Source organism: Calidris pugnax, unplaced genomic scaffold (assembly GCF_001431845.1).
Source record: "Calidris pugnax isolate Ruff unplaced genomic scaffold, ASM143184v1 scaffold364, whole genome shotgun sequence".
Lineage (NCBI taxonomy): Eukaryota > Metazoa > Chordata > Aves > Charadriiformes > Scolopacidae > Calidris > Calidris pugnax.
Genome location: NW_015091109.1, coordinates 385,491 through 412,525, shown reverse-complemented (window position 1 = coordinate 412,525; position 27,035 = coordinate 385,491). Strand labels below are relative to the sequence as shown.

General features: G+C 44.0%; 2 protein-coding genes across 4 annotated transcripts in view; one reads left to right on the top strand and one right to left on the bottom strand.

Annotated features, from left to right (window-relative positions):
• ULK4 (unc-51 like kinase 4) overlaps positions 1–1,339 on the top strand; it is a 228,272-nt gene extending 226,933 nt beyond the window's left edge. The window contains exon 38 of the mRNA XM_014958034.1: positions 917–1,339. Within this exon, the coding sequence (XP_014813520.1) occupies positions 917–1,001 (85 nt within the window). The 3' untranslated portion in view covers positions 1,002–1,339. The remainder of the gene's footprint in view (positions 1–916) is intronic.
• Positions 1,340–2,927: 1,588 nt separating this feature from the next.
• The window catches only part of CTNNB1 (catenin beta 1), a 24,909-nt gene continuing 801 nt past the window's right edge, over positions 2,928–27,035 (bottom strand). Inside the window, exons 2-17 of one of the 3 annotated variants that reach the window (XM_014958043.1) lie at positions 19,385–19,451; positions 11,429–11,489; positions 10,745–10,972; positions 10,354–10,607; positions 10,026–10,264; positions 9,736–9,937; positions 9,260–9,404; positions 8,699–8,802; positions 8,267–8,605; positions 7,772–7,930; positions 6,728–6,847; positions 6,405–6,555; positions 6,189–6,310; positions 4,983–5,043; positions 3,999–4,219; positions 2,939–3,702 (exon numbers count right to left, since the gene is read on the bottom strand). In XM_014958043.1, the coding sequence (XP_014813529.1) occupies positions 4,011–4,219; positions 4,983–5,043; positions 6,189–6,310; positions 6,405–6,555; positions 6,728–6,847; positions 7,772–7,930; positions 8,267–8,605; positions 8,699–8,802; positions 9,260–9,404; positions 9,736–9,937; positions 10,026–10,264; positions 10,354–10,607; positions 10,745–10,972; positions 11,429–11,441 (2,346 nt within the window). In that variant the 5' untranslated portion in view covers positions 11,442–11,489; positions 19,385–19,451 and the 3' untranslated portion in view covers positions 2,939–3,702; positions 3,999–4,010. Of the gene's footprint in view, positions 3,703–3,998; positions 4,220–4,982; positions 5,044–6,188; positions 6,311–6,404; positions 6,556–6,727; positions 6,848–7,771; positions 7,931–8,266; positions 8,606–8,698; positions 8,803–9,259; positions 9,405–9,735; positions 9,938–10,025; positions 10,265–10,353; positions 10,608–10,744; positions 10,973–11,428; positions 11,490–19,384; positions 19,452–27,035 lie in introns of all 3 variants that reach the window. The other 2 variants (XM_014958042.1, XM_014958044.1) reach the window with 2 other exon arrangements.

Genomic DNA, 27,035 nt, shown 5'->3' with positions numbered 1-27,035 from the left:
TGCTCAGCAAGACATTGGCTGACGTAGTGAGGACTGATCATTTGGATTTCCTGGCGGTAGTGGCGGTAGGTGTTTGTCATTAGCAGCACCCGAGGAAGTTGCAGGTTGGTCTAATAGTGTCCTTTCTAAGTTAAAGGTGAGAGATGGTAGTTTATAAAAAGCCAACCAACCCTTCTTGTTTCTCTGGACTAGCAGTAATTCATGTGTTAGAGACTCTGTTCTAGGAAGCACGTGTGTTTCCAGAAGGAAATTCATGTGTTAGAGACTCTGTTCTAGGAAACACTTGTGTTTCCAGAAGGAAAAATTAGAAAAATTAGAATCATAGAATGGTTTGGGTTGGAAGGGACCTTCAAGATCATGGAGTTCCAACCCCCCTGCCCTGGGCAGGGACACCTCCCACCAGACCAGGTTGCTCCAAGCCCCATCCAGCCTGGCCTTGAATTTTAGGCAAAATACATATAATAAAAAATATGGCAAAGTAGCAAAGGGGGGAAGATCCCATGATTCAGTCTCAGAGCGTGGGGCAGTGGGTTCTCCTTGCCAGGGGGCGGGCAACACCTTGAGTGCTCCCCGTGAGGAGCAGCGTGGGGTTACCAGGGCTGTGTGTGTGAAAACACCTTCTGTCAAGCTGTGTGTGTAAAGTCATGGGGGGAGTGTGGTAAATTGTATCTTCTTGTAGCAGAGGAGATTGAGTGAGGTAGCAGGCCCTGTGAATTTGAGCTGAAATTCATTTTTACACATTTTTACGCAGGGCAGAATCTCTAGTTGCGTGTTGCTGCTCAACAGAAACGCGGGGTGTACGGTGCAGTTCATGGCTACTAACAATCTTCCAGCGTAGATAAAGGCAAATGTGGGATTTGATCAAAATGTTTTCCCCTGAGAAGGTCTAACAGGTGTTACTGGTTCTGCTCCCCAGCTCTCACGCGGATGTGGCTGTTGCTTCCTTGGCATTTGAAATTCTGAGAACGGTGGGACGTGAAAACACCAAGACAACCAAGTAAAGCAGATCTGACCGAGCCACCGAAACACACGCTGTGGATGCTGCTCAGCACCTCCGTCCCACAGGAACATCCTCAAGTGAGCAGAGCAGACCTGACTACTTCAGGCAGCTGCGGTGTAGCTGTGTGGGCACGGGTGTGACTTTGGGAGGTTTCAAGAAGGGAACTGTTTTTTGGGGGAGTTTGTTTTTTCAGCCATTGTAAGGATGAACTGTTGGTTACTACTTGACCTTGCTGACATTACGTGATGTAGCTTAAGTATTTGACAGGTGGAGTTTGAAAACTGTAAATTAAATAGTATAGTTATTTGACAAGAGATATAAAGTGTTTCACTATTTTAAGCTGCTGTTAGACATGTGCTGTTATGTTTGAGCAGGTGAGTGTTCATCTTAAGGGGCCACCTCATGCCTGTGGCAGACACCAGACAATGCTTTTATATCAAGAAAGACAACATTCTTCATCTCCCACAACCAGAACCAACCCCCCCTTACCATGTTAGAGGCTGTGTGTGTACCTGGCATGGATGCATGATAGATTTTATCAGGTTTTTACTCGGTAAGGTGGTTTTTTTTTGTGAGGCTGTGTGCTCCTCTGTTGCCTAACGCTGCACAGCTTTGGCTGTACTGGTGGTGTTGGAATCAGCTGGCAACGCTCCTGGCTGGAGCTCGGCTTTGGAAACAGGTGAGATGATGAGCCTGGCAGTTTGTCATTTATCCCCAGTCAAAACTGATTGTCCAGGAAGCCTCCTCCTGAGCAGATGCCAGTGTGTAAGGAATTAAATTATTATTCTCTGCACGTGCACTGAGCGAGCATCGCATGGGCAAGGCTGGTGCTGTGGCCACTTCTCCCTGAGGTTCATCTTTCAGACCAGCCACGGCGTGTCCCACCACAGCCAGCGAGCGGTGCCTCATGGAGTCGCTGCTACGAGCCTGCTCTTGGACAGCCCCGTCTCCAGAGTGTGTGGAGGCAAGAAAACACCCCCAGGTAAACGTGTACATTTTGCAGGAATTGTTTTCTTACATTAAGTCTCGCTGTCTCTTTTTGATGGCTTAGGAGCTGGTGTTACAGAAATGGGGATGAGGCAGCTGGTGGCTGCTGCCTGGTGGGGTGTTTGTAGGACTGGTCTCCAGTGGGCGTGTGGCTGAGGAACAAAGCTGGATTAGTGGGCAAGACTCCCCGCTGCTGTTCCAGTGCAAGGAAAAGGGGGGGCACAGCCTGGTCTGCAGTTTTGTTTTGCTCGTCACCTTGGGATCTGAACTTGAGCCAGGAGCCTTTGCAGCCAAGACCCTCTCTGATCTCCAGCCACTGAAGCAGAAGCACGGGGGAGCGTTTGCTCTGGGCCGAGGCTGGTGACAGCTGTGCTGCCCAGATGTGCACAGCCTCAGAATTATAGCCAGTGGTTTAAGAACCACTTTCCCTCTTTCCAACTACACAGGTGCTGCCTCAAGAGAAGGCAAGTGCACACAGGTTTTGTCTTGGTAAGTGAAGGCTGAGGATACAGGAAAATGGGTTTAAGCTGCTGAACCAGCTGCTGGTTTGTAAGGAAAGGAACATCTGACCCTCATGACAGCGCACATCTGGAGAGCTGAAGCAGGATGCTCTTCTCACCAACTGCCTCGTGTCTGGTGAGACCTGCCCCGTGCTGAGGAACCTGCCCAGGTAAAGCTGGCAGCAGGGGAAGGGTAAGAATGCAGCCTCAGAGGACCACAACAGAAAAACCTTTGTTCCAGGGCTCTAAAGGGCAACTGTTCCTCAGGGGGATGACAGAGGTAAAGGGTTTTGGCTTCCTCCTCTGAGGGGCTGAAGCTGTTGTTCAGTTCCAGGACAATTTTCAGAGAGCTTGTTAAAGAGAGTGTCTGTCCCTCGTTTATTGCCCAGCCCAGGCCACACCCCAATATACTTTATCAGCTGAAATAATTTGACACAGAGTGAATTAAAAGTTTACTTTAATTTTGAACCATTTTATAACTGCATTTTTCTCATGAAGCATCTGTATCACAGCAGGCTACAATAACTTTGGGATAAAAGGCAACTGGTAAACTGTCCAATACAAGGTTCCAAATAAACAGTTCTTACTGGCCCCTACCCAGACATATCCCAGATAAAGTTTTTGATCAAAAACATGAAATAGATCCACCTGCTTATTTTAAGCATATTAAAAAGGAAACTAATTGGACCATTTCTATTTGTCTAGTTTTTTTATACAAAAAGGCTACACAATGTTACACTTTATTCAGAATACAGTTAGAGCGATTATGAATTAGTGTTCTACACCTTTACTCAATCCTTAAAAATTAGAAACTGCTGTAGCATATTCACTATAACTTAATACTACGAGAGACTTTAAAAAAAACTAACGACAATTACTGCGAAAAGAAAGGCTACTTCCAAAGCAAGCAAGGTCAGTACCATTACAGAGATTTAAAAAAAATAATAAATTTTTAACAAGCAAGGCTAGGGTTTGATAAATTCCATCTTGCAATTCATTCTTGTGCATTCTTCGTTTCTTGAATCACTCCCAAAATCCATTTGTATTATTACTCCTCGACCAAAAAGGACCAGAACAAAAAGTTTACTTCAATTGTTCCCATAGGAAACTCAGCTTGGTTAGTGTGTCAGGCACTTTCTGAGATACTAGCCCACCCCTCGAGCCCTCTCAGCAACTCTACAGGCCAATCAATGCAAGTTCATTCAGATGATACAGCTGCAAAGAGAAAAAAAAAAACACAAGTGTCAGTGTTCCTGAGCACCAAAGGGCTCTTTCCACATATTAAGACTGCATGAAGCCAGTGCACAAGACATCACAGTTAATTACTTCCACACTTCAGGGCAGAAGTCAGTTTGGAGTGTACAGACTGTGTTTCCAGAGCGTTCACTCAGTGTCCTGGCACACCGGGACCCGACTGAGCCAATCCCTCCCTGCCAACCAACTCCTCAATCCACTCGTCTCTTTTTCTCTTTTTTTGTTTTGTTTTTAAATTCAAGGTTGGAGCTTCTTACCTAAAGGATGATTTACAGGTCAGTATCGAACCAGGCCAACTGATTACTGTCACCTGGAGGCAGCCCATCCATAAGGTCCTGGGCATGGCCAAGATCTGGCAGACCATCAACTGGGTAGTCAGCACCAGGGTGGTGGCCACCCATTTCATGTTCCATCATAGGGTCCATACCCAAGGCATCCTGACCGTATCCGCCAGAGTGGAAAGAACGGTAGCTAGGATCTAAGAAAGTTAAAGGTGGCAGAGGGAAAAAAAGCATAATGTTAACAGATGTTAGATGCATCAGAAGCTGCAAGTATCAGTGTGTGAGAAGATCTTTGTAGCCATCTAATTTATTTTTTTTTTTTCTAGTTCAGCCAAGTTCAAAACAATCTGTTGCCTGCCCTTAATGGCTATTCCATTGTTGGAAACAGCCCTCCAGTCCGGGTCTGCAGACAAAGCACACTGCAGTCAGAAGCACGAGCAGATTCCAGCCAAGCCATTAGTCTGCACAATCAACAGTACTAAAATTCAACAATACTGCAGCACAACCAGGCTCCGAGACTGTAGACTTGCTTCTGAAAGACTAGTCAAAAATAGCTTAGAATCCTTAGGGAGAGGCTTGCGTTGGAGTCTATAGACACTCACAGACTAATACATTCAATACCAGCTTTTGTTTTAAAGAAAAACTGCACTATTGGAATTGTCAAGTCCATTTGTAAAGGATTTAAAAGATTTCTGGGAACAACAGCTCAGCGGGAGAGTCTCCCACAAGGCTCAGACAAGAGACACCAGTTTTGCACGTTCTTAGGGCTCCCAGTTCAGCGCTGGCGGTGGTGCTGCACAAACTGGTGATTTGAACTGGCAGCTCCCCGCCTGCCTCTCAGATCGTGACACCTCGCTGAGGAGTAACTCACTCCTCACTCATTTGCAGTTCTCCTTTAAAATCTATGACTTGACTTCATCCAACTTAAGTTTTTGGTCAAGGGGAGCAGAGGACACGTACCGTCGGGGCGGTATCCAAGAGGTTCTCCCTGGGCACCGATATCAAGTCCGAGATCCGCTGTCTGGATGGACACAAAAAGTTACAAAACAGTTTTAACGTCAGGTCTTTGGGCCAGCGCTAGTAATTCTGAGTTTTAAAAGTTTTGAAACTTGCCCTAGATCCCTGTTTAGCAACATTTCTGCAGTGAGCACTGCAGCTGGTACTTTCTGTGGACATGAAATGCCTTCTTATCCAAGCATCTGCATCCAATATGTAACAGACACAAATCAGGGGCAGGAATCCATCCATCACTGGAAGGAGGACTCTAGTTGGGGACATGTCTAGGAGCACTCTTCTCCTCAGGTACAGCGGCCCAGCTCCCCAGTCAGCTCTTCAGAGACTCCCCGGGCAGCAACAGAGCATTTAGGAGTTCTGAAGGGACCTCCCCCAGTTTGTCCAATTACAGAATTGCCCTGGCTGTAGCGTAACTGCAAAAATCTAATCTAAAATAGATATTTAGCTTTTTTTCCACATGACTGTAGTAAATACAGATTTTAGGGGAAACAGACGAGTAAACACTGAAATAATACAAATCAAGGGCTACTGTTCTTTATGTCATAATGGTAAATACACCCAAGTTAAGACAAGCTGGGCTCCTGAATCTCAAGAATCTGGGGGAAGACAGATTTAGTGAAATCTTCCCTCCACCCCACGCACGCAGCTTGTTCTCAGGCACAATTCACTGTGTAGCCCTTTAGGTGTGAAAAAAGGCGATGTGTGATTGATAATCAGCCTGCAAACATCCACAAGTCTGAAAGCTCAGTTCTAAGAACACAAGTTGCTTCCCCACCCGAGATTGTGAGTCTTACATGGTTTGCCTGACAGAAGCCTCACAGGATACGCTTTATGTTTATGCTGCCCTCACTCCTGCCTCAGTTTCTGCACTCAGAGCTCACTATGTGCAAAGTTCTTCTCTACAGCTTTGCACACTCAGCAAGAGTCCGTTCTTTATCGTTCTCACTGTGTTCACTATCTGCAAGGGAAGAAGCAGCTCTAAGGCTGACTGCCACAGGTTCAGTGACCCTGGACATGTAGAGAGTCAAGAAGGTACAGCCATGTGTAAAGCTGGGCCTTATCACTGATGGCATCTACACTTCCTACTGGAAGGAGGGAGGACTTGGAAACGAGGTCTCCCCAAGGAACTGTTAATACAGAGACACAACTCACCTCGTTCCAGGCCATGGGCTCAGTCCGGAACAAAGAGCTTGTCAACTCAACTGAAAGTCTCTTCTTATAGTCCTGTGGTTTGTCCTCGGACATTCTGAACAGCACTGCAGCTGCGTACGTGGCTATTGGAAAAAAAAACAGTGATTTTATTAGAGATTGAGTCTTCTAGCAACCTTTCTAACACAAGCATGAAAATTATCTTTTAAGGTCACTTACCAACCCCCTCATTCCTAGAATGAAGCAGTTCTGTTAAAGGGGCAGTTGCACCTTCAGCTTCAATTGCTTCAGCGGCTTCCTTGTCTTGAGCCAGTTCACAAAGGACACCTGCAGCTACTCTCTGGATGTTCTCAATGGGAGAGTACAACAACTGCAACCAAAACACAAGGGTTCCTTCAGCCCTTCTGCTTGAAATGAGCTCTGCAGCACAATCTGACTCAGCAGTTCCACCAAGGAAGTGCAAGGGCTTGGTTGGTTGTTTTTTTTTGTTTTTACTTGTTTTTCTAGTATGTACGACTGCATCATGTTGAGCTCTTACTCACCTGCACGAACAGTGGAATGGTATTGAGACCCCTGATTACGATTCGGTTATGAACATCCCGTGCAAGAATATGCAGGGCTCCAGTGCAGCCCTCGACAATTTCTTCCATACGCACACCCTCCTGTAGTTAGGGAAAGAAAAGGCATTTTTTGAAGTTGAGACATTGCATGCTGTCTTCTAAAATGACTGTCAAAAAACCAAGCTGATCACCCTGTCAACCAATCAACCAAAACTCGTCCCCTGCACACACCCTCCTCCCCCCAACAGGCCTCATGGCCACCATCTACTGCTGTCCTTCAGACAGCATCCCTGCTAGGAGCTGGCCCAGTTTATCCAACTAAATTCAGTACGTGAAGCATCTCAGTGGAACTCCTCACGGGGTTCTCATTTTTATTTCAGTTCATTATAAATTTCATGTCTGATAACACTGGCTTTTCTTCCCCAAGCTGGATCTAGCTTGGCAGTTCACCAAGTTTGTTAAGTGGCCATCAGTAACAAAGAGGCCCCCTCCTACCTCTGCAGGTACTAACTACGCTCCTGTACAGGCTTCTGTTTGCCTGTGCTAAGGCGACCTTCCCTTTGGTGGTGTGTTTAAAATGGGGCAAAAAATTGAAACTCATCTTGCCACACTGGCCTGGTACATCAACAGGTAACAAGTATGGGGCCTGTACAACTTCTCAGTACTTCCACAGCTCTGAACACCCCTGAAAATACATCACAAGCTGCAATAGCATTCTTAAACCCATACTCCTGAGAAGGATGAGGCAGTTCTGGTTTCTTGGTAGAGACCTACTTGCCTTGCCAGAGCAGGCAAAACCACTATTTCTTTTATCTACAGCATCCAGAATTAAATGGTCTCAGTAAAACAAGAACCAAGGTTTAGGTCTTTTTTTTTAGTTACTTATTGAAAGAAAAGCTTCACGTCTGCCGAGACAGAAATGATCATGCCACTGTAGACCAATTAATAGATGGTGAGGGGCGCTGATCAACGAGGAGTTTTAGAAACAAGTTTTACATACAACTTGAGTTAGTGGTGGCCACTCACCACGAACTGCTGCTGTGTTCCACCCATGGAAGTGCGTCGCTGGGTGTCCTGGTGTGCCCTGACCAGCAGCTGGACTAGCCTGGGGATAGCACCTTGTTCACGCAGCGGGGCGTGGTTTGCAGGACACAGAGCCAGATTCCGGATCAAACCGACAGTGGCCTGCGGGGAGAAAGGGGGGGAATAAAAAAGAAAAAACCATGAGGGGTGCGCCTGCTGTGAGTGGTTCCTTTCTTTTTTTTTATATCATGATGCCAAATGCAAGCATGAGGGGTGTGCCTGCTGTGAGTCGTTCCTTTCTTTTTTTTTTGTAATATCACAGTTTATGCCAAATGCTTTAAATCTCCAAGAGACACCATGCCAAGTTGCCCAATTAAAGCAACCCACCCATCAGACAAGTTACATTCCCCAACACCTTGGAAACAGTTTTTTTACAGCTAAAGTTACATTTAAAAAAGCAGCAGTTTTCAGCACTGAAAGCTGTTCACTGTTCTTTACCTTGATCAAAGGCCAGTGTGAGGGCGGGTGCAGCAGTTTAACCACCACTGGGAGTCCATAGTGCAGACGGACTGCATTCTGAGCCATCTCAGCCTCCTGATGCCTGCTGGTGAGGTGACGCAGCGCACAAATGGCAGGTTCTGTGATGTCTTCCCTGTCTCCGGCCCGAAGGACCGTGCGCACGAGAGCCTCGATGCCCCCAACCTGGCACACCATCATCTTGTTCTTGTAATTGTTGCAGGTAAGGTTAGAAAGGATGCCAGCAGCACAAGTCACAACATTAATATCATCTGATCCTAAAAGCTGAACAAGAGTTCCTAGAAGGCCTTCCATTCCCTCCTGTAAAAAAAAAAAAGAGGGAAGAAAAATTTAGTGTCTCTCCTCTCTCACTATGTTGGCTTTTGATCCTGCTCCCTTAGAAAAGCCATTTACCTGCTTTGTTGCAGCATCTGACAGATTTCTCAGAGTCCAGAGACAGTTCTGGACAAGACGCTGGCTTGGATCTGTGAGGTGCAGTCCCAAAGCTTGCATCCCACCTAGAACATGGTACAGATTTGACGCCGTTACTCAGATGCTCATCTGGTAAACAATCAGGTCCTTCTCCTCCTTAAAGCCTCAGTACGTATCTCACAAGCTTTTAGATCTTTCTTGGCATTATTATCATAATATGGCTGGGCCCTAACCCATCATCACATAACAGAAAACCCCGAGATTCTTTTTGTGACACTGGGCCTTTTTAATGTGTGCATATTCTAAGGGGACCATTCTGACAACGCTCAGGCACTAAGCCACCCAGCCAACACCACAGCAGACTTCCTTAGAATAGTCTGCCTTTCATACATCTGTACACTAAAGGCTTCCAAAATTAGTTATGGACCAAAGAACCAATCCAAGTTCAATTTTTCATCCTGGCAGCTTCTGTTCCTGTGTGAAATGTACTGGTCCTGCAGCACCGTACAGCTTTTTAAGCTGCCATGGGTACAAGGTACTCACCAGCTTCAACAATAGCAGGTTTGTTGCTGGAGCAGACTGACAGCACCTTCAGCACCCTACTTGTGGTCCACAATAGCTTCTCATAAGTATAGGTCCTCATTATGTTTACTAGAGCCTGGGGTCCGCCACTTGCCAGAATAATCAGCTGAAAGACAGCAAAAATAACATTGATCTGTCAGTTCCTGTGCACCCCAGCAGGAAGCAATTGGTGCTGGTCTCCACCCACCACAGGTTACAGGTATCTAAAAAACTGTTCGTGTCTGCTGGTCAGGTCTAAGTTCTGCAGTCTCACCATAGACACGACTGCATTTCTGCAAAGTAATTCCTGCGTCCTTCACCTCTTGCAAGGTCAGGATGGACTGGCAGAAGCCCAACAGGGCTGAAGATTCAGAAGAAGGTGGTCAGCACACAGGAGCTGTTTGGCCATTCATAGCACGCTCGCTCTTTTTCAGGGCTTCAACAGCAGAGGCACTTACCTTACTTTCTTGATTGCCATACGCTAAAATCTGAAGGCAGTCCGTTGTGATGGCCAAGAATTTAACATTTGTCTTGTTGAGCAAGGCAACCATCTTCTGCAGCCCACCAGCTAGACGGACAGCCATTTTGGCTCCTTCCTGATGCAACAGGAGATTGTGAAGAGTTGTAATGGCATAGAACAGCACAGAGTCCACTGGGGACCTACAGAAGGAAAAAAGGCTCATGAGTACCTGCACCTACTGGTACCAACTGAAAAAAACCACACGTACTGTCTTATTAGTGCACGTACCCAAGCATTTTAACCAAAGCAGGGATGCCTCCTGATTTGAAGATGGCCAACAAGCCTTCGCGGTGGTGCGAGAGATTGTGTAGTGTACCTGCAGTACAACGGGCCGTTTCCACGTCGTTTGTGTTTTGCATGGTACGTACGATAGCAGACACCATCTGAGGAGATCTCATAATAGCATGGCGAGATGCTTCCTTTTTGGATAACTGATGAACCATAACTGCAGCCTTGTTCACCACCACCTACAGAAATAGTGGAAGAAAGCTTTTAGTTTTAAGGTCGTTGAAGGAGCCCCACAAGCAAGCTACACTGAGGTGAGGAAAATGCTTACCTGGTCCTCGTCATTCAAGAGTTTGGTCAGTTCTGGGATTGCGCGAGTCGCGAGTTCAGCATCATCTTGGTAGTTTATCAAATTGACAACAGCATGTTTTAACATCTGGGATGGCTCAGCCAAGCGTTGCACGTTAGTTGGGTGAGCAGCGTCAAACTGCGTGGATGGGATTTGCATTCCTTCATCCAGTGTTTCAGGGAACATGGCTGCACGCACCCTCTGAGCTCTGGTCATCGCATACTGGCCATCAATATCTGAAAAACAAAGTATGTCGTTACCTCAAACTAGGAATAAAAAATATATCTAATATATTGGTGGTTGTTCTATATTTATGTTTCTGTATCGTTAAGCCGCGTGTCTAAGCAAACCAGTGTAATAGAAAGGGCCTTACCAGCAACTTGCTCCTGGGTAAAGGACTGAGAGAATCCCTGCTCCCACTCGTACAGGACCTGTGTCGTGTCCACATCTTCCTCCTCAGGATTTCCCTTCCCACTCAAGGAGGGAGCAGTTGTTGTGGCACCAGAATGGATGCCAGAGTCCAGATAGGATTGTTGCTGCCAATGACTGACTGCTGCTTTTCTGTCTGGCTCCATTGCCATATCCAACTCCATCAAGTCAGCTGTAAGAAGTTGTTAACAATTAAGTTTAGTTCAATTACTCCAGCATGTATTAATCCTTCAGGAGATGACACAGATTTTAAACAAAAATAAAGTGTTACAAACAACTGTCTCAAGCCAGCAGAGGTAGTATTGGAAGTGAGACAGCAGTTTTAAACTGAGGGTTTATGTCGAACCGATCTATAAACCCGACCAACAGGCAGTTACTGCTTAAAGGTTCCCTTCTCCACATACTATCATTAGGTACTTGACTGTACTTAAGGGACCCAAAAGGCTTACAGTGACAAACTTGTTTGCAGGTTTGAATTCCAGAGGGAAGGTAATAATTATTGTAGTAGAGCAGACATTATTCAATCCAAGTGACTTTAAGTTAAAGAAGGGGAGTAAGGAGCCAATTTATCTCCTCTTTCTTAGAACTACTGGGTCCTAATTAACAGAAACTGTGACGCATGATGTACCTTGGGTTGCCATGTTCCTTGCTGTGCTCCCAGAACTCTTTCCTGCTACCTTTCAGAGATCCTGAAAAAGAAAAGAGCAAGGTTAGGACTTATTAAACACTAATCAGAGGGAGCAAGGTTAGGACTTATTAAACACTAATCTGTCTTACTATAGTAAGACAGAATTTCATATTAGAACACTAGAATTACAAACTAAGACTTCACACACCCTGCCATTACTACAGTGAGTATATTCAAATGCTAATTAGCAAACCCCCACGGACACAGACACTCAAGAATGAGATGTATCACCCAGATCTTTTCTGGTAGACTGTATGTAAAATATATTCTCCTCCTAAAGCTGCAAAAGAAGAATAAATTGAAGACTGCCCATGATAGAGCTATTTTTTACTTTTCTATTCTTGCATAAGGTAAGTCCAGACATTAAATTCCACAGCTTGGACATGCCACAAAGACACGGGCTAAACGTCAGCCTTCCTCTTTTCCCCCAAAGACAGCTACTCTTAAGGTACCAGCAAAACTGCCTGATACAGATCTACAACGTGGATTTTCACAGGGAAAGCTGAAAACACCATTTGAGGCAAGCAGCTATTATTTCAGTGGTACAAAGACTGAAGATTTATAAATCAAACCTCCTCCTTTATTCCTTTTCTGTACCACAGGAAGAAGGGTTTCTTGCTAGACAAAGTGGTCTTCCTTTAAGTTAAACTGAAAATTGAACCAGCTTTATAAACAAATGTTCTCCTTTAGTTGCACACATTAGGTCACCAAACTTTTTCTTTTATTTGGAAAAAACCAAGATAACTGGGGGCTGGAGGCTAAAAGACAATCAAACAACCTATCAAAACCTTCTGTGCGCACCTCCATTTGATATCCCCAAGCAGCACAGAGGTATTTGTACCATAAATCTGTAGCCATCTCTTCACTAACCCAAAAAGAGAAACCCGAGGCTACAGCTTCACGATGGGTCACTCGAGCTGTCATACTTTTATTTCATTTATTCCCCTTCCCCCTCCCTCCCAGTCCAACCCCGGTTTCAGCACAGACACAGAGCTGGTGACAGCCTGTTCTGGGAGCCAGCCAAGCAGAAACATTTGTAGTGGTAACTAGCACAGTGAGCAAAAACATCTCTTCCAGCCATCAGCCCCCGTGTGCCATTAGGTGTGAGAGCCACACTGATCAAAACATTCCTAGACAATGAAGTAAAAATCTCTTTAAAGGACAGGTTTGCAGTACCGTGTCAGGAGAACAAAGTCCATTTGATGCTCTATTTGTGTAAAGACTGATTTCCCTGTTCAAGAGTTTCCTTCAGCAGTAGCTTTTAGAAAATCATAATTAAACAGAAGACAGGCCTGCAGTTTGAAGAGTCTCAGGGAATAGGTTAGGCACCTCTGCGGCAAGCTTGTGTTTCACTGTCTCTGAGCCAGCTGCAGGAAACTCCAGCAGCTCCTGAGCAAACTTTGCTTTGCTTTGCTTTGCAAATGCCAGTGCTGTTTGTCCTGACTCTGCACTCCCACGACTTTTGGCAGCAACCCTTCCCTGGCTCTTTTAAAATGGACAGTGGATCTGCATCTGCAGCAAATAAGCAGCATTAAGCTGATTTAAGACATAACACAACACACAGTAAGAACCCTGCTATGCAGTTGGAACCACTTAGGTCCCTAAACCAGTCCTACTCCACAGCCTGGAAGAGACTGGCCAAATCAGTCTACTCCTCACAGTCTCCACGGAGGATGCACTCACAATACAACCATTTTTCTCCACTCCCTTGATCGCTGCTTTCTCCCAACGTGCTGTTAGGAGTTTGGGAGCAGCAGTGTTAAGGGGAAGGAAAAACTAAATCATGCTGTCAGTCCATCATTAATGCAAAAACTCCCCCCTAAGCAGGTAAATTGGAGGAAGCACCTCTACAAAAGCTTGCCAGCTCCCTGCAGGTCTCAGGCGTTACCTCGTCAGCCACACTAACACCTTCCAAACAGAAAGTTTAATACCACTGAAAGTAAAATCTGCATTCTCACTCCCCCTACTCCTCACTGTAAGTCAAATGTGACACTTCCAACAGAAAACTCGGCAAGATCTACCTGCTATACACAATTCACAATACACTTAGTACAAAAGATGATCTATTTTTATTGTAACCTTTCTTGCCTCCTCCTCCTATCAGGAGGCTGCTAATAAAAATGATCACCAGCCCGGTTTTGAAGTTAACACACTGGTAGATGCAGCACTCAAGAGTATTAACTATGCCTTGAGATAGTTACTACCGCCTCAGATTCAAATATTCAACAGGGGGCTTGGGAACAACATTTATAATTTCCTTCCAATGCTAAAATTCTGCAGGAATAAAGGCAGCTGGGCTACGGTGACAGCACTCTGAAATGGTTGTTTCCTTTTCAGCAGCCTCAAGAGATCAGCAGTACCATTTGGTACAGTCCAACAGCCCAGACCAGCCACTGAACTGAAACACTATTCCAAAATAAAGCTGAAGAACGTCTACAAAACAGGAATGAGTAACGCTACATGAAGTGTTCAGAGCTGTGTTATCAGTCAGATATTCAGTCTTTGAAACGCTGACCCTGAAAGTTTCTAACATCCTAATCTGCATTTCATACACCTATAAGCACACATACACACACGGCTCCTGCAATTCCAGGTAGCTTTTTTTATTTAGAGGGGAAAACTGGTTTTAATCCTAAGAGTTCAAAATCACTGCAGACTAAAGGTAGCCAGGGAAGAGGGGTACATTCTGTTTGCTTTTAGGGTTTCTGTAACTGCATGGTCTCCCAACAGTTTCCTTCCCATTCTAATTTTACGAGGGGGTAACCTCGAGTCCAGACAAGCTGCTGACTTGTCCTCCTGGGTGTAAGTGACAAGGCTAACTGCCACACTTACAAAGGGAGCCACAACCCCAGACTTGTGCTGTTCATTTCCCTCACAGAAACTGGATAAATACATGCCTGGGGTGGGGGTGAGATGGAAACAAGAGGGAAAAAAATCAAACCAAACCCTGCCAGGAAAATTAAACTTGTAGTCTTTAACTGTGAACCAGCTCCTTTAAATCAGACTCCTATTCCAATCTATTGGAGAACACATGACTAGTGACAGCACATTGTCAAGGTCAGTAATACACATTTTAACCATCACAAAGAGACAGAAGGACTCAGTATACTTTACAAATGAACTTTAGCATAACTTCAAGCTTCTGTAAGCCTTGCTGTTTTTAAAGACTACCTGGTGCTCAGAATTCAGGTTTGAATTTTGGTAAATGTCACATTATACAGAAGTTCATATGGATGTACTGCCAGGAGTTACGGGACTGGTAACTTCTTAAAGACCTCCTCCTCCCCCATGACACTATCCTCCCATTTAGCAGCATCAACAACTTCAGATTTAAATACAGGTTGGATTTTTTTAAAATATAAATTAAATTCCTCATACGAAGAGCGATGCAAAACACTGCACTAGACTGTATTGTGTACCATCAGTCCCAACTTTGTATTTGAATTCTAAAATAATGAGAAACACAGTTCTGCAAGCTTAGCAGGCATATGAGCTCATAATTTCAAGTTACTACAGAAGACAATTCAAATTTCTTGGTTTTCAAAGGAATGAAAGAGAAGGAGCATTTTGATGGTAGTAAAGAAACTAGGTATTAATTTCTGATTTTGGAGAAGAGCTAGCCACATGCCAAGAAGTCAACAAGCCTATAGCATTTCTGAAATCTGAACAATACTTCTGAACAGCTTCAGTAAAACCTAGATAATTTTCTTTCTAAAGCTGTTAAACTCCATTAAGACACAGAGAACAATGAATTGTTTATTTCTGCTCTGACTTACAGAGGACTAGAACTATGAGAATAGCCTGTCTAGAGCAGTGAATATCAAGTGTGACATTTACCTGCCCGCTATATCAAGACCGCAGCACATTTGCACCTCTGCTGCAGTATTGTCTAAGATAAACCAATTTCCATTGCCAGCTAAGCCATTTTGTTAGCTTATGAAACAGTGTGTATTTGCTGCTTGTATTAAATAAAAACGTATCCATCTCCTCTCAAGGTTACTACCTTAATCTTAATAGAATCTCTTCATTAAGATTGACTCAGATTGCACCTGACTGATCTGATAAACAGTTCCCCTCCCCTTCATAAAACAAGTCAAACTTAAAGTTTGCAAGTCTTCCAGAAATCATTTGCTTGAGAACAGCGTGTTACTAAACCCTGGATGAGAAATGAAGGCTGACACATCCAATCACCACGATCTATTTAAAGGGAACATGTCTACTGACCATATTTTCCTATGTTTCTCTAGGTCTCATCTAGGATAGGCCAAGCAACTGCACTTTCAAATTAACCATTGTGCTGAATGACACATTTCCTACCTAGAACAAGCAGATCTAAAGTGGTCTTGTGACAGTTACAGCAATTAATAACACTGATCATCTACATACAAGCGAAGAGAAGTACATATTAACCATTGTGCTGAATGACACATTTCCTTACCCAGAAACAAGCAGATCTAAAGTGTTCTTGTGACAGTTACAGCAATTAGTAACATTGATCATCTACATACAAGCGAAAAGAAGTACACGTACTGAAAAACACTTTTTCTCCAAGTGCTCAGAACTTGTTGCAACCACTAGTAAGGTGCTACTAGAAGCATTCTTTTGGTCTAATTTTATAACTGGTCTTGTTTCAGGCAGTGGCCTGATGATAGTGCCTGTGTATCTGCTTTACAAAGAGTCAGTAGCCAAAATATACAGGCAACATCAGTTCTGCAACTAATAACACGAGATAACCACAGACATATGACCCAAAACCAGAAATATAAGAACTTAATGTATCAAAAGCTTCCTCTTTAACATCTTTATCAAGGGGATCAAGTGCACCCTCAGTAAGTTTATAAATGACACCAAGTGGGGTGGGAGTGTCAACCTGCTGGAGGGCAGAAAGGCTTTGCAGAGGGGCCTGGACAGGCTGGATGGATGGGCCGAGGCCAAAGGGATGAGGTTCAACAAGGCCAAGTGCTGGGTCCTGCCCTTGGGTCACACCAACCCCCTGCAGCGCTACAGGCTGGGGGCAGAGTGGCTGGAGCTGCCTGGCAGGAAAGGACCTGGGGGCGTTGGTCGCCTGTCGGCTGAAGATGAGCCAGCAGTGTGCCCAGGTGGCCAAGAAGGCCACCAGCATCCTGGCCTGTGTCAGGAACAGTGTGGTGAGTAGGACCCGAGCGGTGATCATCCCCCTGTACTGGGCACTGGGGAGGCCCCAGCTTGAGTACTGTGTCCAGTTTTGGGCCCCTTCCCACAAAAAAGACATTGAGGTGCTGGAGCGGGTCCAGAGAAGGGCAATGGAGCTGGTGAAGGTTCTAGAGCACAAGTCTTGTGAGGAGAGGCTGAGGGAGCTGGGGGTGTTCAGCCTGGAGAAAAGGAGGCTGAGGGGAGACCTTCTGGCTCTCTCCAACTCCCTGAAAGGAGGGTGTAGCCGGGGGGGTCGGTCTCTTCTCCCAAGTCCCAGGTGATGGAACAAGAGGAAACGGCCTCTAGTTGCCCCAGGGGAGGTTCAGGTTGGAGATTAGGAAAAACGTTTGTAACCACAGACATATGACCCAAAACCAGAAATATAAGAACTTAATGTATCAAAAGCTTCCTCTTTAACATCTTTATCAAGGGGATCAAGTGCACCCTCAGTAAGTTTATAAATGACACCAAGTGGGGGTAGAAAGGCTTTGCAGAGGGATCTGGACAGGCTGGATGGATGGGCTGAGGTTCACCAAGGCCAAATGCCAGGTCCTGCCCTTGGGTCCCACCAACCCCCTGCAGCGCTCCAGGCTGGGGGCAGAGTGGCTGGAGCTGCCTGGCAGGAAAGGACCTGGGGGCGTTGGTCGCCTGTCGGCTGAAGATGAGCCAGCAGTGTGCCCAGGTGGCCAAGAAGGCCACCAGCATCCTGGCCTGTGTCAGGAACAGTGTGGTGAGTAGGACCCGAGCGGTGATCATCCCCCTGTACTGGGCACTGGGGAGGCCCCAGCTTGAGTACTGTGTCCAGTTTTGGGCCCCTTCCCACAAAAAAGACATTGAGGTGCTGGAGCGGGTCCAGAGAAGGGCAATGGAGCTGGTGAAGGTTCTAGAGCACAAGTCTTGTGAGGAGAGGCTGAGGGAGCTGGGGGTGTTCAGCCTGGAGAAAAGGAGGCTGAGGGGAGACCTTCTGGCTCTCTCCAACTCCCTGAAAGGAGGGTGTAGCCGGGGGGGTCGGTCTCTTCTCCCAAGTCCCAGGTGATGGAACAAGAGGAAACGGCCTCTAGTTGCCCCAGGGGAGGTTCAGGTTGGAGATTAGGAAAAACGTTTGTATGGAAAGGGTTATTGCACATTGGACTGGGCTGCCCAGGGAAGAGGTTGATGCACCATCCCTGGAGGTATTTAAAAGCTGGGTTGGCCTAGTGCTTAGAGACATGGGTTAGTGATGCTTTTTTTTTTTTTTTATCAGAGTTATGTTGACCATTGGACTAGATGATCTGAAAGGTCCCTTCCAACCTAGGCAATTCTATTATTCTAATTAACCTTAGTTTTCAAGTGGAGATATGGGAAATATATTTGATTAAGGTTTTTTGAATAAAAAAATCCTTTCATCTTATCCTGGAAGTTATTATCCTGTTTTCTGGAAAAGGCAGCAGGGTGGTGGCAGGGAGAAATATTTTAAGACAGACAATATTGATAGTGGAAAATAGTGGAAACATCAAAGCAGCTTTCAGGGTGTGTAAGCTCTTTCAGGCACGAGCAGCTGACCTGTCTCCTGAAGTATTTTTTGATCTAACCCACCCCACAGCTATAAGCACTCTTGCAGCAAGCCAGCCTACTTCTACTGCTTATAGTCTTATGAAGACACAATCCAACTGGGAGAGTTGCTTTAATATTCATTAGGAATGGCACTAAACTGAATAACACAAAGCCTAAAAGGAACCAGAGTTATTTTTCTTCCTTCAAACAGGGAAGCCTACAGTCAGTGTATACCCATCTTTTTTTTTTTTCCCAAAAGAAAAGGTAAAAGTCTCACTCTAGCTGAAGAAAACATGACAGCTACAATTTGAGGATGAGAAGGGAAAAGTTACAGGTGACCTGTAAGAATTTATTTATAGATTGCACTAATGAAAACAAGGGTAGTACTTGTGGAAAGTCATGATCCAGGGTATTTGCGCTGTTTCTAACTTAGACAATTCTAGTTTTGGATTAAGGAAGTAGATAACCTGGGAGGTTAAAAGAATTGTCATCTGCCTTGGAGGTCTCAATTTAGAAAACTTTCATTTTGTATCTTTGAAGGTTAAACAAGTTCAAGAATTTTTACCACAAATCTGTTTTAAACTTCTAATTACTTCTTATCCAAATGGGGATCAAGTCCTCTTCTCCCATGTCCTCCCAGATATTCCAAACAAAACTTAACTTTGAGGATTTTTATCTGGCTTCTATTGAGCTCTGGGGGTAAAGTATGCTTTGTAGGTAATTTTAGAGGCCCTCCATGTATCAGATGCTTCTGTAAGATTAGTAGGAACTCCTGAAAGTACCAGTCCAGTGTTATGTGTTTTAAGGGATTTTAGAAGCTTGCTGCAGGAGTGACAGTTGGGGTTTAAAGTTCCTCTACACAATGAGCAGAATATACTTTATTTCCAAGTAGGAACACGTAATACGCTTGAGTTTCACTCTGAAGACTTGCATTTAAAAAAAATAATTCCATTTTTCTTGTACAAAGGTACCACACAGGATTACATACAACAGTTTTTCCTTAAATACATTCCATATCCACAAAACAAGTACTGAACAGCATTCCCACATTCCACCTAAAGTAGCAGCATTTGTAGTCCTCAGTCACTTTGTCAACTCTGTAAGGAATAGCTGTATGTAGTGAGTGGAGGTTATTATGAAGTTCTATACAGGCATTAGAGGACCTTGATTATTATCAGATTAGTCACTCACCAGTAGTGACTTCTGGATTAAGAAATTCAATTTTTCAAATCCTTCCTCACACCAGCAGTTTAAGGACCTGCATGGACAAAAACTATTATGAAACTCATTAAAAACTGGTTCTCAAATAATGGTTTAGGACTGCAAATGACCACATTAAACAAAGCAATAGACTACTTAGATATTTGTGGAGACAGCAAATGTTTACCTTGTTTCCTATACCAGGAATCAGAATATAAAATTTACTGGCTAAAAATATCTTGTCATAGGCCATCTGAAGATACCCTGAGTAAATAGAAGCAACTTACAGAGTATGTAACACCAAAAAGAAACAAGTCAATCCATACAAAAATCAGTCAAAACACATGCTTGTGTTTTCCCAGCTTTGAAACATTTCTATCTTCTTTCTGGCTAGATGATAGAAATGCTCAACTTTAGTCTTCTCTACCACCTCAAAAGAAGTGTAATGGCAAGAGACAGAGCAGCATTACTGTATAAAGTTGTGCTAAAACACAGCAGCCTCAACTATTTCAGTTGTTTTACTGAAAAATAAGAGTTAACAATCTTACACAGCATGCCACAGCACGCACCCACATTGAAATCCAGCTTCCTGATCCTAAACTGCAACAAAACAAACTCATTCATAAACTTTAACTCATGACAAAACTGCTCTGGTCATTTCCTCAAGCAACACTTGTTTAACATCATTTCCTCCAACTACTGAGTGATAAACTCTGTGATAAACCTGGTATCCTATGTAATCCACCCAGCTCAAATCTATCCAACAGAGTACAATGCATTCACTGATGTCTTCAGAAAGGTAGAAGACGCTTTGCAAACAGCAGTATGTTCTATTTGTGATTTAGCTAATCAGGTCACGTTAAGTTTGACTCTGAACCCAGAAGATACAAGTCTTAAATGTTCTTTAGAATCTCTTAATAAGACATGAAAGCTTATTTCTCCTATCAAATACTAGTAAATTAAGAAACCTAAATAGTATCTGCTTAACTGACCTTTCTCAAAAGTTAACAAAAGCTTTAAACGTCCATAATATATGCTGGAAGAAACAACAAACTACCTCAAGACAATCCACAGAATAAAGTGCTAGAGAGGTATTTGACAGCACATGCACATACACAGATGTGCCAACGCTCACAAGTTACCTCTGCTTTCAGCCACATTTTCTTGCTGCTTCTTTTCTACTTCATTATTTTTTTCCTTCAGGAATCCCAGTTTGCTATTACATCAATTGTTCTGGCTTCGTATCCTGCCTTAGAAATTATCCAACAATTCCTTTCCATAACATCAAGGCAGAAGAGCCTTCCTACAGTAGCTTGTATAAGTTTTGTTTTATAACAGCTCATTTGATGCCACGTCACAAAATAAAGTGTTATGCCTGACTATTTTCAGTCATCTCAGCAATCTAAGAGCAATTAAGTTCACAGAGTTGAGTTTCTATTCACATGCTCATTATCTAAAGCAAACAGCATGCAAATATTTCTGTTCTTGCTAGACTTCTCTATGAAAGTTGATTACAACTGCTTAATGGAACCGAAGTACAGGCATCTGGTAGTCTTGACTAGACTTAAACACAGGGTTAGCTGTATTAAAAGATAATTTATTCCTCAAAAAATGTCTAGTGAAGGAAAGACTCGAGTTACAAGGACAGAAAACGAGGCTAAACTTTGAATCCATGCAGCCTTAGGCACACACGGCAGAGGGGAGGGAAAGGGGCCACAAGAACTTTACACCACAGCTGTAAGGCTCTGTTCTACCACACTTCACTTTCATTAGGACTGGAGCACTAGGAGTGTTCTACTACAGGACCCTCACCTTTTTAACCCCCCCCCCCCTTCCTCCCAAAAGGGACAGCAGGCTAGTAACAGATCACACTTGCTAGTCAGCTTGCCAAAATGGTCAACCCTGACAACTCATTAAGTTTCAAGTGCAGCTCACACTACAATGTAAACATAACAAGAGCCACATTTTGTTTTGCTCACCTGGAGTACAGAAGCACAGAATACCACCCAGCAAATAGGTAGCTTCAATTGATCACTGAAGAGCAGCTTTAGCCACTGACCAGAAGTTCAGGTAATGAGATGTATCAGAAGGTTCCCGAGTTTTCACCGCCAGATGGGATATCTTTCAGCTGCAGGCACTGAATGTCACTGAAACACAGCCTTCTGAGCCACTAACACAGCATTTAGGCACTAACAGCTTGCGCAATTAGTCAGGGTCTTCACAGGTACTAAGGTTTAAGTACCCTTTTAAAAGCAACCCATTAGAAGGTTCAATAAAGCACCAGTTACCACTGGTCTGAGAGCCGCGGTCAGGCAACAAATACTTGAGATAACTGACCTATAAAAGGATGAGAACCTGGAGGAGAATTGCTGCCAGAGTCTCACGGCTGGGCACACTATGCAGTATGAAGACCACACCTCTTCACACAGTCCCAGGTTCTTTGCTACTCACAAGCATATTCACTCTGTAGTCTCTGCGACCTCACAGCACTGGATCTTCAGAGAAGTCACAGTATTTGGATCCACAGGGCAATTATTTTGCACTTTACCTAAAGAAACATTCCAGAGTTGCAAGAGGTCTATCAACACAATCCTCTATATTCTGAATTATGGACAAGTATATCAGCAGCTTCTACCAAGATCTGCAAAGAAAATAAAGATATCTTCTCAAGGAGAGCTACAATTTCTGCTCTGGGTATTCGTTTGTACTCTATAAAAATCTCTGGTTGTTTCCATGAGCTATAAGCAGCAGCTCTGCTCAAGCAGACAGAGAAATTATCAGGGCATGTTTGAAAGTAATGGTTTAAAGAGCTTTTCACTGGCAAGTATACAGCAACAATAGCAAAACCTATCATTTTATTAATAGGCAAGATTTGCTCCAAGTACCGAGGTATCCCTCTTCACTGTCCAAGAAAGGGGCTGAGGATAGTCTTAATATTTAAGTGCAGAGCTGCTTCAACTACTACTCAGGTGTTACAAATCCAGCTTGAGAACAAAAGTAATAATCTTCTCCTCATAACAAATTCAACCCTTTGATGGCAGTTTGCAGCTCAGTATTAAAGGACTGGTATAAAAGTTTCAAGTTCATGAATTTGCACTAAGTTCATAACAAGATTATCAATCCAATTGTTTTGACCAACCAAGCACCACCAACTCATGCAAGCAACCTCAAAACAGTTACTAAGCCACTTCTGTTCAGCAATGGATTCACTTTTGAGACCTTTTGGTCACCAGCAAGCATTTCCAATTAGGGTTTCATGCAGCATTCATTATGTTTGAGTATCTCTTCATGGCTGGGCAAAACATTAAAAGCAGTTTTATCATCACAGGTTAGAAGGTTTATCATCACCTCTTATTTGCAGGACACAGCTATCTACGTTATGCATACTCCTGCCTTTCTCAGTTAGGGATGAGCTAGTGTTTCTAAGGTTTGGTTTGCCAGCATTACTCACCTAATCAACTTGCACTGATTTACAGATTTGGGCCTATGTGCCCCTACTTTCACATGTCTGTAGTAGAGATGGCAGTAGCCAGGATGAGACATCGTTCTTCAGTCTTACCTAGCACATAAACAGCTGCCATCGTGACCATTTAGCAATAATCTATAAGAACTTAGACAAGTACTATAACACATTGCATTTAACACTAACAACAGTTCAGCAACAAACCACTGCCAGCCCTCAAGCTTCCTGCCCACTCAGTTTTGAGTGTCAAAAAGATACTTAATGGTTCTACACTCATTTATCATGATCAGGTACAGCACTAACAAGAAGGTTGACAGGCACTGTATTACAGAGTTATCTTTTCTTCCTGTCTGTGTTGAGCTTAAAACATCCATTTCCGCTGGAATACAGCAACAATTTAGCAAACAACCTCCCTTCCAAACCAGTAAGTATCTAACCATAATCCAGTTTCTTCTTAGGCTGCAACCATGTAGCCAGCCCTGACATGGATGTTAAACATTAATCTCCATGGTTTAAGAAACCCAAGTGATTAGTCATAATTGCACTGACACTAATGAAATACTTATGAATCTGAAAGTGGTTGCCTTTGCTTGTTTGTCAGAATAACTATGTATTTACAATAAGACATACCGACACTGCAAAAAGTACTGCTTAAGCAACAAACATGCTAATGAAGTTTGACACGGTAAAATGGTTCTTCCCCTCACTTTTAATTAAGGCAAACTGACAATGTAACAGGCATTTATCAGCACCTTTAGGATGCTAAGATTTCTGGCCACTGGAGGGCACCTGAACTGTTGCCAGGACAATACAGAACTACTTGCTACAGTTGCTGCAGAGTTGGCAAACTTCTCCAATTTATACAAGTCTATTTAGCACGGTAAATCAGCCTAGAAATGCTAGTTCCAGCAAATACGCTTACAGTGCACACCATGCATTTGCCAACTCCAGTAATTTCCAGCGAGCTCATACTACCTTTTTAAAAGCAGCAACTTAGAATACTAGATTAACTCTTTAAACCTTTAAGGGAATGAATTTATTCCTTAAACAAGGCTCCAGAGTTGATTTAGTAGTAAGTAATAGAGCAAGTACTTTACTTCCACAATACTAATCCAGCCACTGTATGGTTTCCTAAAGCAACTTGGAGCATTAACAAAGAGTTCTTCTGTAATGGGAGTTGTAAAGCAACATCTGTGCCCATAACTTCACTAGGCAGCAAAAGCACAGGACACGTCAGCCTTTACATCAGATGAGAGTCAACAGATTCAAGAGGGCAGGTTAAGCTACAGGTATGCGTTTCACCTGCTCACCTTATCAATTTGGTGCTCCATACAGGCAGAAACCTTAGAATAAGACTTTGATTATTTCTCTCCTTGCACTTGAAGTCACCTACCAGTGCAAAAAAACATTTTTCAGAGAGGCAACACAGGCCACACAACACTAGCATATTAAGACATCACACTCTTGGGCTAAGATCACAGACTACTTCAAGTTCTACCATGGAATTGAGTGCCAGAAATTGATATTATGAGTTAACCACCGTCAGGCTACCTTATGTTGCCAAGTCTAACCAATTCAGTTGGTGCGCAACATCAAAGCACCCCCAAAACAAGCCTTCCAACGCTTAACTCAGCAATACTACCCTGCCCATCTGACCAGGATAACCACGTTATTTGAAGAGACAAGAAAAGTCACAAGCAATACTTACTGCCAAGGAGTCTGCAGAGTTAATGCAGCGCTGTGTCTAAGCTACTGCAAGCACAGTCACCCAGCAAGGCAGAGTGCTCAGAGCTGGCAAACGCACGCTGTGAGGTCCCACAAGCACATCCCGACTGCTTGCACGGATTCTCACCAAGTTTTATCAGCCTTCACAAAGTTCGATGTTCAAGATAACTTAATGTCAGTCCTGATTTTCCTGCTATGGTATGCAGCCTACCAGAGTCACGGAACAAGTTTTGCTGCAAGCAACTGCATGATCACCACAACCCCTGCCTTACCAGCTGTATCTATGAATTAACATGAGCGATTCTGATTACTGCTGTATTTGCACACTCCTCTGCCTACTAGACAATACTTTGCAGAAACATCCTTATCTGGGAGATTCACACTGCACATTCAGACTTTAGTTTATAAGACTGAAGCTTACAATAGCCATGTTTCCTGCCTCATTTTTGCTGCTTCCCTTTCTACCCCTCAAAATACTGCAAGATTAGTTTAGAAGGCCGCTAGTACTCATTTGTTGTCTTTACATTTCAATTAACTTTCTGAGGTATTGTATTCCGAAGAGTTAAACTTGAGTTTTTGGTGATGTTAAGTCATGAAAGACCAACATCCAGGTTTCGTGGCCAAGATTTGATAAGTCAGTTTCTGACACACCACGTAGTCATAGCAAAATGCTAGAGTTCATAGTAGACTATATGAAGCAATAATCCCAGGCTATTTATTGCTTAAGCAAGAAAAAGGAAGCTTGACTTACTAGGGATTTAACACAATATTTGAAGAACTGACTTTTTCAATCAAGCTTTACTTTGTATTAAATCCCTGCTTTTAGAAGCTATTGTGCATTGCATTGTTCTTTCCATCAACATGTTTTCACTTATTTCTCCCCTAGACTCTTTGAAATCATCAGCCACACAGACCAACATGAACATTCCCACGCATATCATAGTTTAAAGCTAAACAGAAAAATATCTGAACAGCCCAGCAAATATGATATTTCTTTAGAACAACCCCAGAATAGCAAGAAGCTCAGTATGATTTTATACTGAATGCTGAATTTAGAGAGCCTTAAAGCGTTGTCTGAACACCTAAGTAGCCTCATTTTTAACAGTACAGATTTTAAGAGATTAGGCAATCAACACAGCAGTCACATACCTGCAGCTGTCAGCACCTTTTTAATAGAAGTGCGAGATTAACATTAAGTTCCTGGACTGTCAGTTACCGAAATTCACATTATAACTTGGCCCAATAAACCCAATAAAAAAAAAGTTTTGCCCTTTGTGCTGTTTTGAAGCCTTGCTGTAGTACCTTTCATCACTCAGAAGCAAAACCATAATTGGTAAGTTGCTCTCTGGTGTGTCTGAACTCGGTATCAAGAAAACCCCGATACTCTTTCAGGTAGTTTTCTTGTCTTCGCCTTCACTATAGTCTCAGCACATAAAGATCCTATTTTACTAAAACCCCTCCTTGATTTCCTTCCACCAACCTCAGCATACCAGCCCAGCCTCTTTCCATTCACCACTTGCATACTTTGGGGGATGGGAGGACCACAGATGTCTGGAGTATACAGAGTGTCAGAACAATGGCTGCTCCATGAGAAAGAGATCAAGAAGGAGCTGATTGCAAAGATCAACACTACAATTCCTAAAGTCACAAGTTGCTCACGGTACCTCCAACAGCCTGCCCTTTCTTACCAGAAAGGATCATCTTCCGTAGAGGTTTTTGGGAAGAGATTCAAAAAGCAGCCGCACAGTGTCCTAGATCAAGTTTTAGCTAGGGAAGAATTTAAGGTTTTGCTCGACCTAAGAAGTCTCGCTGTCCCAGGAGCCACTGATCACGCACAAAAGAGAGCTGAACTAAGCTTTTCGGGAAAACACACATCTGGAGCGCCCTGATTCCACGGGAAATCAGACACAAGCGCCCTGTATCTCACTGGGAGTAACACCAAGTTGCTTCACACACCTCACTTAGTTTGGGAGGCTGGAGTCGCCATCGTTGCCCCCCTCACCCTCCCCAACCCCAGTCGGCCACGGAGAGCAGCAGGCGCTTCCCCTCGCCGCATGCGAGCCCCCACGCCGCCCAAGTCATTCGCTACAAGACCCCGGTAACGTGGGTGTTAAAAGCCTCATTTAATTGCTCCCAGCTCCGGGGGAGGGGAGGGGGGGCTTCATTTCGGTGACACCCAGAAGCGGCGAAACCTCTCCAGCACACACGCATGCAACTAAGACCGAAAAGCCACAAGGCAACAGATTAGTTATCTCCCGCTGACTGCGGCGACCGTGATTAGTTAATTATATTCGGTACAAATAAACTCGTCCCCTGCTCTCTTCCCTCCCCCTCCCACCACCGACGGTGGTCTGCAGCCCACCGGCGAGTTAGAGCCTTCCTCCCCCCACTCCTTAAGCGGGGGGAAGCATGAAAGTGCCCTGGTCTCGGCTGCCGAGAGCAGAGACCCAGGGA